General features: G+C 41.2%; 1 protein-coding gene across 4 annotated transcripts in view; it reads left to right on the top strand.

The window, feature by feature from the left end:
* Positions 1-289: 289 nt before the first annotated feature.
* Positions 290-13,579, top strand: part of LOC132827671 (uncharacterized) — a 54,883-nt gene continuing 41,593 nt past the window's right edge. The window contains exons 1-2 of one of the 4 annotated variants that reach the window (XM_060844310.1): positions 290-327; positions 3,220-6,935. In XM_060844310.1, the coding sequence (XP_060700293.1) occupies positions 3,246-6,935 (3,690 nt within the window). In that variant the 5' untranslated portion in view covers positions 290-327; positions 3,220-3,245. Of the gene's footprint in view, positions 328-615; positions 856-1,805; positions 1,823-3,216; positions 6,936-13,579 lie in introns of those variants that run through there. The other 3 variants (XM_060844308.1, XM_060844309.1, XM_060844311.1) reach the window with 3 other exon arrangements.

Below are 13,579 nucleotides of genomic sequence, written 5' to 3'. Positions count from 1 at the left end.
CGGTCGCTACCATGGCGACGGCCTCCAGAGTGACAGGCCTCGCGGCGCTGCCATGGCGACGGCCTCCAGAGTGACAGGCCTCGCGGCGCTGCCATGGCGACGGCCTCCAGAGTGACAGGCCTCGCGGCGCTGCCATGGCGACGGCCTCCAGAGTGACAGGCCTCGCGGCGCTGCCATGGCGACGGCCTCCAGAGTGACAGGCCTCGCGGCGCTGCCATGGCGACGGCCTCCAGAGTGACAGGCCTCGCGGCGCTGCCATGGCGACCGCCTCCAGATTGACAGGCCGTACGGCCGGGGTTACGCAGCGCCGGAGGAGGGCGGCTTCAGGTAAAATCGAGAGGGAGGCGGTGGGCCGCAGTGACGGGGAGTGGCGGAGGGGGAGGGAGGAAGTGGAAGCCCGGCCCTTCCTCGCCTCCCTTCCCCCCACTTCCCGTCCTTTGTTTCCAAACACCGCGAGGCCTAGCGGCGGCCTATACAGCCTGGGGCTGGAGTGAGTTAGCGAAGCCTGCGCTGGTGACCGGCCTGGTCTCTTGTGGGGGGGGCGGCGGCGGCAGCGGCAGCGGCAGCGAGGCGTTCTTTGTTTCATCTTTTTGATGGTGGAGAAGAGGGTGGGGAGGCAGGGGGCAAGGCTGTTTAATTCTGTAGCGGGCGGCGCTTCACCCCTTTGTTTGGATCCAGGCTCCATGTGGACTCGCCATTGAAGGCGGTGTTTGTCGGAAAAGCCGCTCCGCCACAAAGAGGGGGCAGGCAGCTGCAGTCCTGACCCACTCACTGCTCTTTATTCAGTAACAGGCCGCTGGCTCCTTGTTCAATAAAGTCTCACCCTTCAGCCTTCATTGATGAGCCTTGTGGAAGGTAATGTGTTGACTCAAGATGTTTCGCAGTGTTCGCCACGAAAGTTTAAAAGGCGTCTTTATCCACGTCCTAACTACATTATGTTTGTGCTTAGTCACCCAGTCTCTTTTGTTTCTGGATCGTGGTGCTTGTCCGCAGACCGGTTGCGGACAGGAGTTCCTGACATGATCTGTACAGTTTTATTACAATCCCTGCATTTTCATGTCTCATTACCCCAGACTATTCTGTGTGCGATGTGACTTGTTTTCTTGCTGGGTTTTCAAAGCTGCGGTACCATTTCCCTAATTTGTTTTTAAAACATCTTAAGTTCGTTTTGACTGCTACATGAATTTTTAAAGAATCAGGTCCTCTCGGCTTTAGAATGCCGCAGATGTCCAGTTTTTCACGAAAAGTTCCTTTTAACAAAGGAACACATCAGGCCAGAGGATTGAGGCCCTCCCAAATTACAACTAAATTGTTGATCCACTGTTGTCATAATGCACTTTGGTACAGAATAGCAATTTTAGCTGAACTGCTAAATAGGGCATGATAAGTTAAAGTCTATGGAATTGAATAGTTTATTTTGATCCTTCATGGAATAGCATTTGCCAACTTCATTAGAAGTTCTTTAAATTTTTATTTTTGACCCACTCTGTAATTTTTTTGAAAAAATCAATACTTTTTTTTGCGAGGGTAAAGCATAAAGTAGGTCAAAAGGTGTGAAGTCCCCCACTACTTTACAAGGTATCTCAGCCTCCTTATCGAGATATATGCAGCTTCATTTCCTGCTCTCGGTGCAGCACATGTACTTTCATGTCTGTCTGAGATCACGTGAGCTGCCTTGTTCCATCCACTTAGGATGCGACTCTTCAGTGTGCTATGGTAATTAGTAGAAATGAATGAGACTCTGCATTCAGCACTAACTGAAGCGACGGTCTTTGTGTCTTGATGAAGCTCCCTGTTAAGGACAAAGGATAACGACTTAGCGGTGTGTTCTTGTTTCATAGTCCTACTGTTTAAATATTAGTAATCTTTAAATATATTACAAAATTTAACTGCTAAACTTTTGACTCTTAACTGCGGATCTCTGTCTTTTGATGTTCTGACTTTATGTTTTCACTGTTGGTAGGGAACAATCTTATGTGTAACACTGCTTGATGTTAGCTTCCATCAAATGTTAGTGTAAAGGTTATTAATTTGGTAACTACAGTTGGGGTTGGGAGTTTTTTGTTCGCTTCACATTTGAAATAAGTGCATGCCTATAACTGGATTTTTTTCAAAATTAATCTACACAGGTAGTTTCTTTGTATAATTTTTAAAAAACGTTTGGAAACCAGCTAAAAAACTGTGGATACATTTCTCTTGCAAAAATCTTTCTCACTATATTTATAGATATATTGCTTGAAAATGAGTGTCAATATGATGGCTATAAAATATTTTTGTTTTGATAGCCACAAAGGTTGAGCTTAACTCCAGACTTTATATGGTCCATTTTGTTGTATGCTGTGGACATTGATTGCATACAAATGATTATTTCTGAAAGGAGAATTTTATGATGAGACTTGAAATAAGGGAAAAACAGCAAATTGATAAAGAAATCATTTAAAGTTTCATGTTTTAAAAACTAAAAACATGGAATGATATTAATAGTATAAATAAATACCTATGCAATCATACCTCTGATATAAGCTGTTATCTTGAGAAATGGAATGTATGACTACTTAGTAGTGTGAAGATACATTTGAGAGAAGTTGGCCTATTTGGATAAAGCGCACCTTAAAAATTATTTCCCAATCGAAAGATAACCGGCTTCACATTGCATTCCATTCCATTTCAAAGCCTCAGGTAATTTACTTTTAAGAAAGAGAAAAGTTTTTAATCAGTTTCTTCCAAACAAATTATTCAATTGAAGACCTCTCTTCAGTACTTGAAAAATAGCCAGTAATTAGTGCTTTACCAGCAAAGCTACGCCTGTCTGTTGCTTTTTCAATATTCGGGTGTATGCTGAATGGTACTATGAGACGTTTAAAATGAACAGAGCATTGAGTCCTACCCAATATTGCTTTTGAGCAATATCACGATAAACAGACAAACTTGAATTTTGTACCTTTTTCTGCAGATGTGGTCTTGCTCCTCACCTAAATAATTGCTTTTTATTGCCTATTCAAAACTTAATTATAAAATAATCCTGGGTGAAGTTCTTGAATTTGACATGTCCTGAGGTATTCTAATAAAGACAGTTTTTCATTGGAACGTATTCTGTAGATATAGCTATTCATAAACTATAGTGTGCAACTTCTATGAAACTAACTTTCTATGTAAGAATAATGTTGATTTATTATTTATTGATACAACTAAATATGTTTGTTTTCTTTCTCCAAGAAGCAGAGTGAAACAAAGAAAGTCCTGTAATGGAGTCAGGACAGGATCAGGCTGATGGCTTGCAAACTAGAAAGGATGACTTAATTAATTTCAGCATCCCTGTGGATTATCAGATTGATTGCTCAAGAAATCAGAGAGAGGGGCTGCAGGCAAACGATTCTCTAGAACTATTGCACAGTGGGACCATGGATACACAATACAGTTTGTGTACTAAAAATATAGCTGAAGACCTGGAAACCAACACCGGATCGACTGTACCTCATACTGATAAGGTACACTTGGATGATGCTATTTCCAGTACTACAGTCACAGTCTCTTATGTCAATCGACCTCACCTGTTCTCTTCCCAAAGGATATTACAGCATTCCTTGCATGAGCAGCCATTGGCATCGCTCTTTATTCCATCTGTTTGTGTACAGTCTCAGCAGATGGTGCCAGTCTCGTTAGATTCATCCATTCCGACCAATTTTGTTGACTCGTCATTTGAAAGCTCTGTGTTGACACAGTCTGATGATCTGGAGCCTGTTGGAAGAGGCCTCGAAAATGGAATTGACTGCAATATTATTAACCAGCATAAACTGAAGGTGCTGGACTTAGATTTGCCATTGGCCACTTCTGCAGTTCATGAGCCTGGATCATGTGATAGTCCACTCGAACAGACATTAGATACTGCTGAGGAAACCTTGTATGAACAGTCAAGTGTTTCATCTGAGTTGGAGTCACAAGATCCTGTATGCCAGTTTTCTGGAGAAATACATCAGGAAAATGAATGGCACAGTGTTGTAAGTCCTGCTGAAACTGATGTTCAAGACTCTGAAATGATTGTAATAGAACTGACTCAGCCTTCAATGTCAGAGGACAGACCAAACAAAAAGGAACATTGTGAAAACCGAAACCTGCTGGACAGAGTGGAACATTGTGAAACACAAAATGGTACTAATGTCTTCACTGATGTTGAAAACTTGAACAACCAGTATACAGAGGTTGAGCCTCAGCCCGTTTGTGATTTGAGCAGGGCTTGCAAAGACCAGACAAAGGTAGAAAATGTCAATGAATGTTCAGAGGTTGCAGTACCAGATGAATCTGAGGAAACATCGGATAAAACATGCCCAATAGACTTAACAGAAGGGGAGCGTAATGTTTCCACAGTTTGTGACACAAGTGCACTAGCTTCAAACTCCATGAAAATGTCACCAAGTATAGTAAGATTAGATGATTGCCAGAGAGCATATGTGCAAAGTGTCAGGACCAATATGTCATATTATGAGGAAGCACCCAATGTATATGATGTGCTGCAAAATTCTGAAGAAATAGTCCTTAGTACAAGTGATTCTACAGACCTTCATCATTTTCAGCAAACCAATATTCTTTCAGAACAGCATGTGACAACTGGAGAGTGGTCTCCTGACCAAGAAGTAGTGTTTGCATCTGACCTAAAGAATGGAAAAATGCATCGTTCAGAGAACAATGCTGAAAGCAGTCAAACTAACAATCTCATGGAAAGCAATTGCAACTCACCGGACAGTATGATTTCTCCAAGTAGTGGGGATCTGACACCAAATCTTAAAGTACCTGAACAGTCCCTGAGTAGTGATGATAGCTGCATGGAAGTAGAAAACCAGATTTCTATCAGTGATTCAAATGGCACACTGTCTGCAACCAAATTGAATTTAAAGGAGAGCCCTGAATCAGAACAGGTTGTTAACAATGTGTGTGAGGACAGCAGAAGTTCAACTTCATTCACTGAGCAGATGTTTCCTTCTTTGCAGAGGCCATCAGTTTCAGAAGGTAACCATCCTAGGATAAAGCCTTGCTCTCTTGAATTGCATAAACTAAACGTTCTTGAAACAGAAGGGAAATGTGACGTTCGAGGATATGTGTTAGACCTGAAAAAAAATAATGTTGCATCGATGGCGTGCAGCATTTCTATGAGTCTCTCTTTGGCTAAGTCTGGAAAAATTGTTGAAGATAGTGAGCAGGGAGATTTTGCTGAGAACTCTGAAAAAAGTGGCCAGAGCTCCAGCACTGACAATGTTTGTGAATTCTTATCTGTTCAGGAAGAGCCACAAATTTTTAACAGGCGAAAGCAAACCTTGGTCGCCAAGCCTGATGACAGTGATGTCGTCTGCATTTCTGAGGAGGAGGAGGATGAAAGTGGTTCAGTTACAAAAACTGACATGCACCAGGATCAGGTACAAGCTCATGAGAATAAGAAATGGAGGACGGCAAGTCAACAACATGCGAATCAGAAGAAACTTGCAGATCAACCTCTACAAAGTGGTGATAGTGCTGAGCCCAAGCATTTTGAAAGGAAGATTCTTCCACCAAGACAAAGAGGAATGAGGCTGGAGCAGATTGTGCAAAATATCGTCACTCAGCCTAAGTCAAGAACATCAAGCCTCAGTGAAAGGCTGCGAAGAAGCAGGGATGCACGGACTCCTACCAGGTTTCAACCACCAAGATACAAATCCTGCAGCTCTACAACAGAACAAAAGTCCAAAGGTAGTGCTGGGTACAGTCCCTGCATCAGGGAATCTGTGCAAAAAACGACTTTGGAATATAAAATACAAGAACAGAATGAGGCTAACCAAGGCGAAACAAGTACAATACCCATGGAGAAACAGAACAAAAATAAATCTACCTCAATTCCAGGCTCTTGCCAGGGACATGCAACAAAACTGAGTGCTCCTATCTCCCCTACTACATCTTTATGCAGTGCCTCTTCAGCTTCACAGCAGTTGACAGAGATCTCCCGGAAGGGCCATCCATCAGGCAATAAGCAAGAGTTTGGTAAAGATGACCTCAAATGTTTAAATAGGAGGAGAAGAAAGCAGCTAGAAAGCACTAAGAATGCCTTGCAGCCAAAGAACTGTGTGTCTTCCCGACAGCGATCCACGCGGCAGAGGACAAGGGGTACAGCAAGAAAGAGAATACGCAAACCAGTGGGAAAAAAGCGGCAAACACGACGGGGCCAACCCTCATCGTTCTTTGCACCTGAAGAGCCCGAAATAAAGCTAAGAGCATTGTCTCTTAAAGTGGAGGACCGACGAGACAGATACGATAGTTTTTCACCTTACATTCGGGTAGAAACAAAAGGTTATTCAACGTGTACCGTAGTAAACTATGCTGAGGAGGATAGTAACAGTCTTAAACAAAAGAAACATTCCCAACAGCAGTCACATGGTGCAGTTCCAAAATCATCTTGCTTGACATTGGGTCCTACAATTAATGAGGCCTGTCACAAAAGCTTTCTAGTCTGTTGTCTTTGTGGCCAATCTGCAAATGCAATGGAACAAGGTGATCTTTTTGGACCTTTTTATCCCAGAGGATATGCACCTTCAAACAGCCAAACTGCCCGCTCAAAAGATACTAAGACTGAGCAGGCCAGCACAGTTGTTTCTAGCCCTAGTTGTAATTCTATTAGGAGTACAGTAAATAAAACTTCAGGACAAAATCAGGAATCTAGGACAAGGGAAGGGGCAACAACCCGTGGCCAGAAACGCAGAGGTTTGGACAGTGAGGAAATCACAAAATGTTCTGATAGTAAGAAGCCCAAGAATGAATTGTCTTTGGAAGAGTGGTACCAGCCTCCATTGGTCCCAATGGACAGTAACGAGTATTGGATGCATGAAGACTGTGTGACATGGTGTGCTGGTGTATTTCTTGTGAGAGGGAAGCTCTATGGTTTGCTGGAAGCCATCAATGTTGCACAGGAGACAGTAAGTAAGATGAGATATTGTGATATATACAGATGTTAACCAGCTTTAAACACTGAGTGCTTTTGATCTTTAATGAGAGTGAATTAATGGCAGACACCACCATTGCCCCAATATTCCAATGAATAGAAAACACTTGCTACAATTTCCAAATACTCAATGACAAGAATGAAGTGGAACATTTGATGTAACTTCCTTTTGCATCCACTTGACAATGAGTAATTAAAGCAGAGCAACTGAAATTAAGACAATTCATGAAATTAGTTCTGGTTGAAGCATTGAGTGATTCTGGATTGTAGAATGTTTTTGTCCAATTTTTCTTAATTGTTTAAAAAGTTTGAACGTGATGTTCTGCAAGGCACCAACTATACACATGGTGTTTTCTACAATTTGACAAGAAAATGAAGATGAACCTAAGTTTCACTTGTGCAACTAAGATTGACCAATATATGTTGCCTTGCACTGTACTGTTGGTATGGAGTTTTTTTAGAGAAATCGTGGTTTTTGTTTGGGGCAGGGAACTTCCTACTTGAGATCTCTTTTCCTGTTCTGATGCAAAGAGGTTGTAGCAGCATGTTTCCAGTTCCTTACCGCCTGATCTCTAGCTATATGGTATATAGGAAAGACTTCGTAAGTTTGTTTAATATTCTATTTCTCACATTTCCCAACTCTGAAAGTCCAAATACTTTTGACCCACTACATTAGCAATTAACCTTCAATGCTTTCTTCCACATTGTGCCCTGTGTCCAGCTGATTGCAGCAAGGAAATACACAGAGCAGGCTGACTGATTCTTACTTCTGCATCCTGCCCAATACTCCTTGACTAATTTGTCCCTTCCTGTTTCAATCTACTGTTGCTGACTGTTTAAAACTTCTGACATATTAACTTAAAATGAGCTTCTTTGAAGTATGAAATGGATAGTGTCTGGGAACTACTGAAATATGCAAAGGTTAATGCTTATTTAAAGACCAGATTATTGTCCAGGAGGTGCATGTAGAATTCTCACTTTAGGACAGAGCTTAACATGCATCATGTGTATATTTGTACAATATTGTTTTTAGTTTAAAAGTGACATTATGTTAAAAATCTTATTTCAAGATTTTGTTAGAATATTTGCTTTTAATTAGAGTTGAAATTTGGTTAGAGTTATTACCTTTGTTCCTTTTTGATTTTTAAAAAAAAGGGACACTGACTTTAACAGTTCCATCAGGTTGTTGTGATGAAGCTTGATGTATTTACTTCTATGTCATTGTCATTAAACACAGCCACTACATCATGATTGTTTCCAGTATGGAATTACTGGAATGAATTTTCAGCTGTCTAGGGGTTGGGTTATATAATTTTTAGAAGCACTGAAATGTTTAGTTTTTATCTCTTTAAAGACCTGTGCCTTATCCCCAACTTTAATTTGGATTATTGAATTGCCTATTTTTCGTCTGAGGACTTGAATTTCATAGAAATCTCACTCTCTATTACTTAAGTTCTGTGACTCGTACGTGAAAAGGATAGTTAATCCAGGCTCTTAGTTATTACTCATTAGGATAATCGCTAAGTGTGTGTTGCAACGAACTTTGAGGGAATCTTGCCACATATTACAAATTCACCTCTTTAGTTATGTACCCCATACTGTGGTATCCCTCGCATCCTGTTTTATCCCAATCTTGCTTCGCATTTTTGTAAAATCTCTGGATATCTACTGAAAGACTGGTGTTTCTTGCTTCTGTGTCTGCTTTTAAAGTTTGTTAGGCACTCGCACCTGCATTGTCAGTAGAGCAGCCCTGCAAAGTTCCTGGCACTTGCCCTGTGCATGGCAGGTGGGGAAAATTTGTCACTTGCTTTGTGGATTGGGTCCTGGAGGTCCTGCTGGGTGGATTAGTGCAGATGGAGACCTTCCTCTTATTCCACAGGGGGGCTTGAGACCAGATTAAGCCCCCCTGGTCAGAATTTACCAACTGGGTTAGTGTAGTCTCTGCTTTCTGGACGATTGCCCAGCATTGTAACAAGAAGGTTAATCCTTCTCCACCCCACCGACATAAGTTGCATAAACGTTTCTACAGTATTCCTAACTTGCTCATTCTCTGGTACTATGTCCATCTCCCACCAAGGTTCATACTGTACCATGCTCACTATTGGTTGCAATATCTTCCTGCACATGATCCTCCCCAGCCAAATCCCTGGTTCACTAGCCTTGGATTTCTTCTGTGCTGCCTATTCTCTCATTCCAGAAGGACAACAGCCTATAAGGGGACAGAAAGAGTCACTGGGTTGCTCAATTAATCTCCTTACCGCTCTAATGTGGAGACAATCCAGTTTTTGACTCCCAAGTGGCTGGTTGACAGTTGTCCAGGCCTCTAGTCTGGTATCAGATCAGATCAGATCAGATTAGATTAGATTAGATTGTTTACAGTGTGGAATCAGGCCCATCAGCCCAACAAGTCCACACCGACCCTCCAAAGAGCAACCCACCCACACCCATCCCCCTACACTTACCCCTTCACCTAACACTATGGGCAATTTAGCATGACCAATTCATCTAACCTGCACATTTTTGGACTGTGGGAGGAAACCGGAGCACCTGGAGGAAACCCACGCAGACGTGGAGAATGTACAAACTCCACACAGAGGTGGGAATTAAACCCGGGTCTCTGGCACTGTGAGGCAGAAGTGCTAACCACTGCCACTGAGCCCCCCTGTTGCCCTCGAATCAATGCAGGCACCTCCTGAGCGAAATCAATGACTGTTGACTGAAGTCTGTGGGCAACAATGACAAGCTTCCTACTTTGCGTTAAAGGACAAACTCAAGACAGATGTCATGAGTCCAGTAACTCTGGCCAAGGTGACTGAAAGCCGACGGCAGTGCAAGAATGAGAGCATCAATGTATTCCCAGAGAGCGAATGCTATGACTGCATTCTTGATAGACAGCTTGGTCCAGTCCATGAACTGGATGCATGCTCCCGAATGCAAATTGCCTTGCAGCATTACAATTATATCTGCTGGTGCAATGTTGAAGTACAAGAGCATCTTGTAAGTAGCTTGAATATATGCCATGAGGGTTTTTAAGAGGTTAGTATGTCAGATGCCAATGTGCATAGACATTGGATGCATGTGTTTGGTACCCTGGAGTGTGCTCTGATATTAGTGCCTGGTACCCAATATGGAAGTTCTTTGGCCAAAATATGTTATTGCCTAAGCTGTTAGCTAACTGCTCTCATTTCCATGACAAGATTTCTTGACATCTCGCATGATTGATACAGTTGGTAAAATGAGAAGCTGAATGTTAATGAGGTGAATTGTGCCATGAATAAAGTGTGTAACAAGCTCAATGTCCATTAATTGATACTTCGCTGCTACCCTTTGATTAAATTCACCTTGCCACTCAGCAAAAGTATAAAAGATGAAGAAAGATGCATCTGATATCAAGAAGGACCTCGCTGCACTTATCCAATTTTAAAACAAATCTTGCTTTAGCCTGTATTGTTGAAATCTCTTTAAAATTCCATCCTGTGTGTTTTGTTCCTGTAGCTATAACATACCTTCCAAATGCTGTTTCTCTTGCCTTCCTTTGGATATCCTCTTTTATATCGGTTCATACTGATTTTTTTTCCATGTGTGGTGTTTTTATATCTTTATTTTCTTCGCTTGGTGCATAATGTGATGTGATGTAAAGGGTGGTCCTTCAGGCTGATCAACTGACTGTTTAATAGTATACTATCTGAATGCTTCTGTTATGGTCATGATCAGTTCGTTGAATGATTGGTGCTAAACAGCAAGAGGTCTATTAGGGGGCTCCTATGTCTGAAACGGTGACAAAGCAACAGAGAGTACTTACCCATTGCAAATATCCCTCTGGAAGAGAGAATACTGTTAAATCAGAATTCAGAGCCAGGAACTAGGAAGCTTAATAGCTTCTGACTTGGAGGTGGAAATACACCCACTGAGCTGAATGTTTGTTCTGGTGTGTGGTGAGCCACGCCCTTCATAATTTATCATCCCTGCTGCTTGATTTGGCCTCAGTAGATTTCTCTCATTCTTTGCCACTCCCTTTTATTTTGCTGCCTGCAGTTTCTGCCTGTATGGTTTTAGAAGTGTTTGCTTTTCAGCTGCTCTGATAATGAAGCATTTTCACTTTGTCAATTACAGTCTCCTTCTGCCATATAATTTTTACTCTGGGTTCCTTGTGCCTTGTATTAATGCGATATTTACACTGTCCCAAATAAACTTGCTGAGAAATGATGCATGTGTGCTCTCCTACATATAAATGCATTGACATTAACAAATTTTATGCATTGCAAAATTTAACATGAATATACTGACTGCAGCAAATGGGTTATGTCATATGTAGAGACTTTTATTTTAGGAAAATGGTCACTCCACAAACTGACTTGTTTTGCCAAGTTGGTTTCACTTTCTATTTCAATGAAATGTATAAATTAGCAGCTTTATAAATTTTATGTTAAGTGCCTTGAGGTACTGTTTCCTTTGCAATTGCAGGTTTTAATTTACTACTTTTCCAGATATGCAGCTAATAATTCTCATCTAACCAGTGGCTAGAACTTAAAATGAAGAGTAAAATCACTTGAATGACATCACAGTGAACGTAGCTAGATCTGGTTACTGGAGTTGGAACAGAAGCATTTTAGCCCTTCATTCCTACTGGTTGTTTCCCTGAGGCGCCTTTGACGTGAAGAGAGTAATTCCTTTTTGAGGTGGGACTTCCTAAGCGCTGGCAACTTTGTCACATCACATTTGCTTCATTTGCAACAGTTCTTCCCTATCTAGACCCCTCATGATTTTTGAAAACCTCCATCAGATCTCTCCCTAGTTGTCTTCTCTCCAAGGAGAACAGTCTCAATCACTCCAATTTCACTTTTGGAACCATATTTGTAAGTCTCTTCTACACTCTCTCCAATGCATTCACATCCATCCTACTGTCTGCTGCCCAGAATTGTACAAGCTATTTTAGCTGAAGTTAACAGTGGCTTCTATAAGTTCAGCATTATGTCCTAGTTTTTATACTCTGTGCCCCTATCAACAAAGCCCAGAATACTTTATGCTTTATTGACTGCTTTCTCCACCTGTCCCACCACCTTCTGTGATTTATGCACAAAAACACCCAGTTCCTTCACTCGCACCTACTTACATATTGTGGCCCCATTTCGTTTGTCCATCCTCTGACCAAAATGCCACACTTTTCACTTCTCTGCATTGAATATCACCTTATACCTACCTGATAACTCCATCAACTTGTCTGTCCTTTCGGAGTTCTGCACCATTATCAGTTTCCAATGCTTTTGTATTTTTTTTTAATGTACAAACTTTGAAATTGTCCTCTTCATGCCAAGATCAAGTTAATTACAATATATCAAGGAAACCAATACTGACCTATGTGGGCCTCGGCTACAAACATTCCTCTAGCATGAAAAAAATATCCATTGACCACTGCTTTGCTTCCTGTAACTCAGCCAATTATATACCGATGACATTACTGTTCCTTTTATTCCCTGAGCTATAACTTTTTCTTGCAAGTCAGCTGTGTGACACTATGTAGACTTATTCATACTTAGACTATTGATACTTGTTCATAGTCTTTTCAATCTGCTCAATGTTAAAATGTCATTGGTGTCGTGTTTCTCTCTAATAAGTTGATTAGTACTTTAAAGCATCTGCCTCAAATTTCATCCAGTGTTTAGTCATTGGCCAGTTCCCTCCCATGTCGTAATGACTCCCTTATTCCAACAACCCAGGATTTGATAGCACTCTCCTAATGCTCAATCCCATTCCTAAATAGATAAGTTCACCATTTTTATTTTCCTAACATACTAATCAAGAATCATCTGCTTTAGCTTCTGGTTCAGTCCACATGTCTGCTACACTGAGATAGGAAAAGTAATTCATCTTCAAATCCTGCATGAGGTTTGCTATTCTGATAGGCTATTTAACTTGGGCATGCATATCTTCATCTACAGTAATTCTTCCCAACAATTAAAGATTTGGATTATTAACCATCTCTGTTGCAAAAATTGTATAATCAGTTCGGTCTCTGAAAGCTTTTTGTACCAAATGCAGAATTTAAAGATAAATATGTAGAAAGGAGCTATAACATGAAATCAGTGGAGACAAAAGAGCCCAACCTGAGTGCATTGAGTTGTTACATCTTTAATCACATGTAATTTTTATCCAATTTGTCTCATGCAGTCAAGACAGCTCAGCAAAACATGTTGTATGCAGTGCTATCAGCCATCAGCAGCATTAACTATTGACTTCTGACAGCTTGCTGTGGCAGGTCTTCAGATGTCTTGTGTCTTGTCTGAGCTATTTCCTGGAATTGCTGCAACATTTTTTTAAACACATGCACTGTACAGTTATATTAAATAGTTTTGTAGTTTAAATAAATATTTTGGAAGATCACTGACTGAAATAGCTTGGTGTTTCTGGACGTACTTTTTAGGCAAAAGTATGCTTTTGTTTCACATTGCAAAATGTATCTGAAGATCAAATACTTTGACACCCATGTGGCTGCACTCCAAGGGGATGACCTTATTTCCATTTGGTCAGCCCTAGCATTGACGTTCAGAGCCTGACGCGAGCTGCATCATTGAGAGAGTAATTGATTTAAAAGAAAATTTAAGCTACCTGAAACTGCTT

This window comes from Hemiscyllium ocellatum, chromosome 25, assembly GCF_020745735.1.
Source record: "Hemiscyllium ocellatum isolate sHemOce1 chromosome 25, sHemOce1.pat.X.cur, whole genome shotgun sequence".
NCBI classification, from domain to species: domain Eukaryota; kingdom Metazoa; phylum Chordata; class Chondrichthyes; order Orectolobiformes; family Hemiscylliidae; genus Hemiscyllium; species Hemiscyllium ocellatum.
Note: the sequence above shows the minus strand (reverse complement) of the source record. Positions and strands in the feature narration are given on the sequence as shown.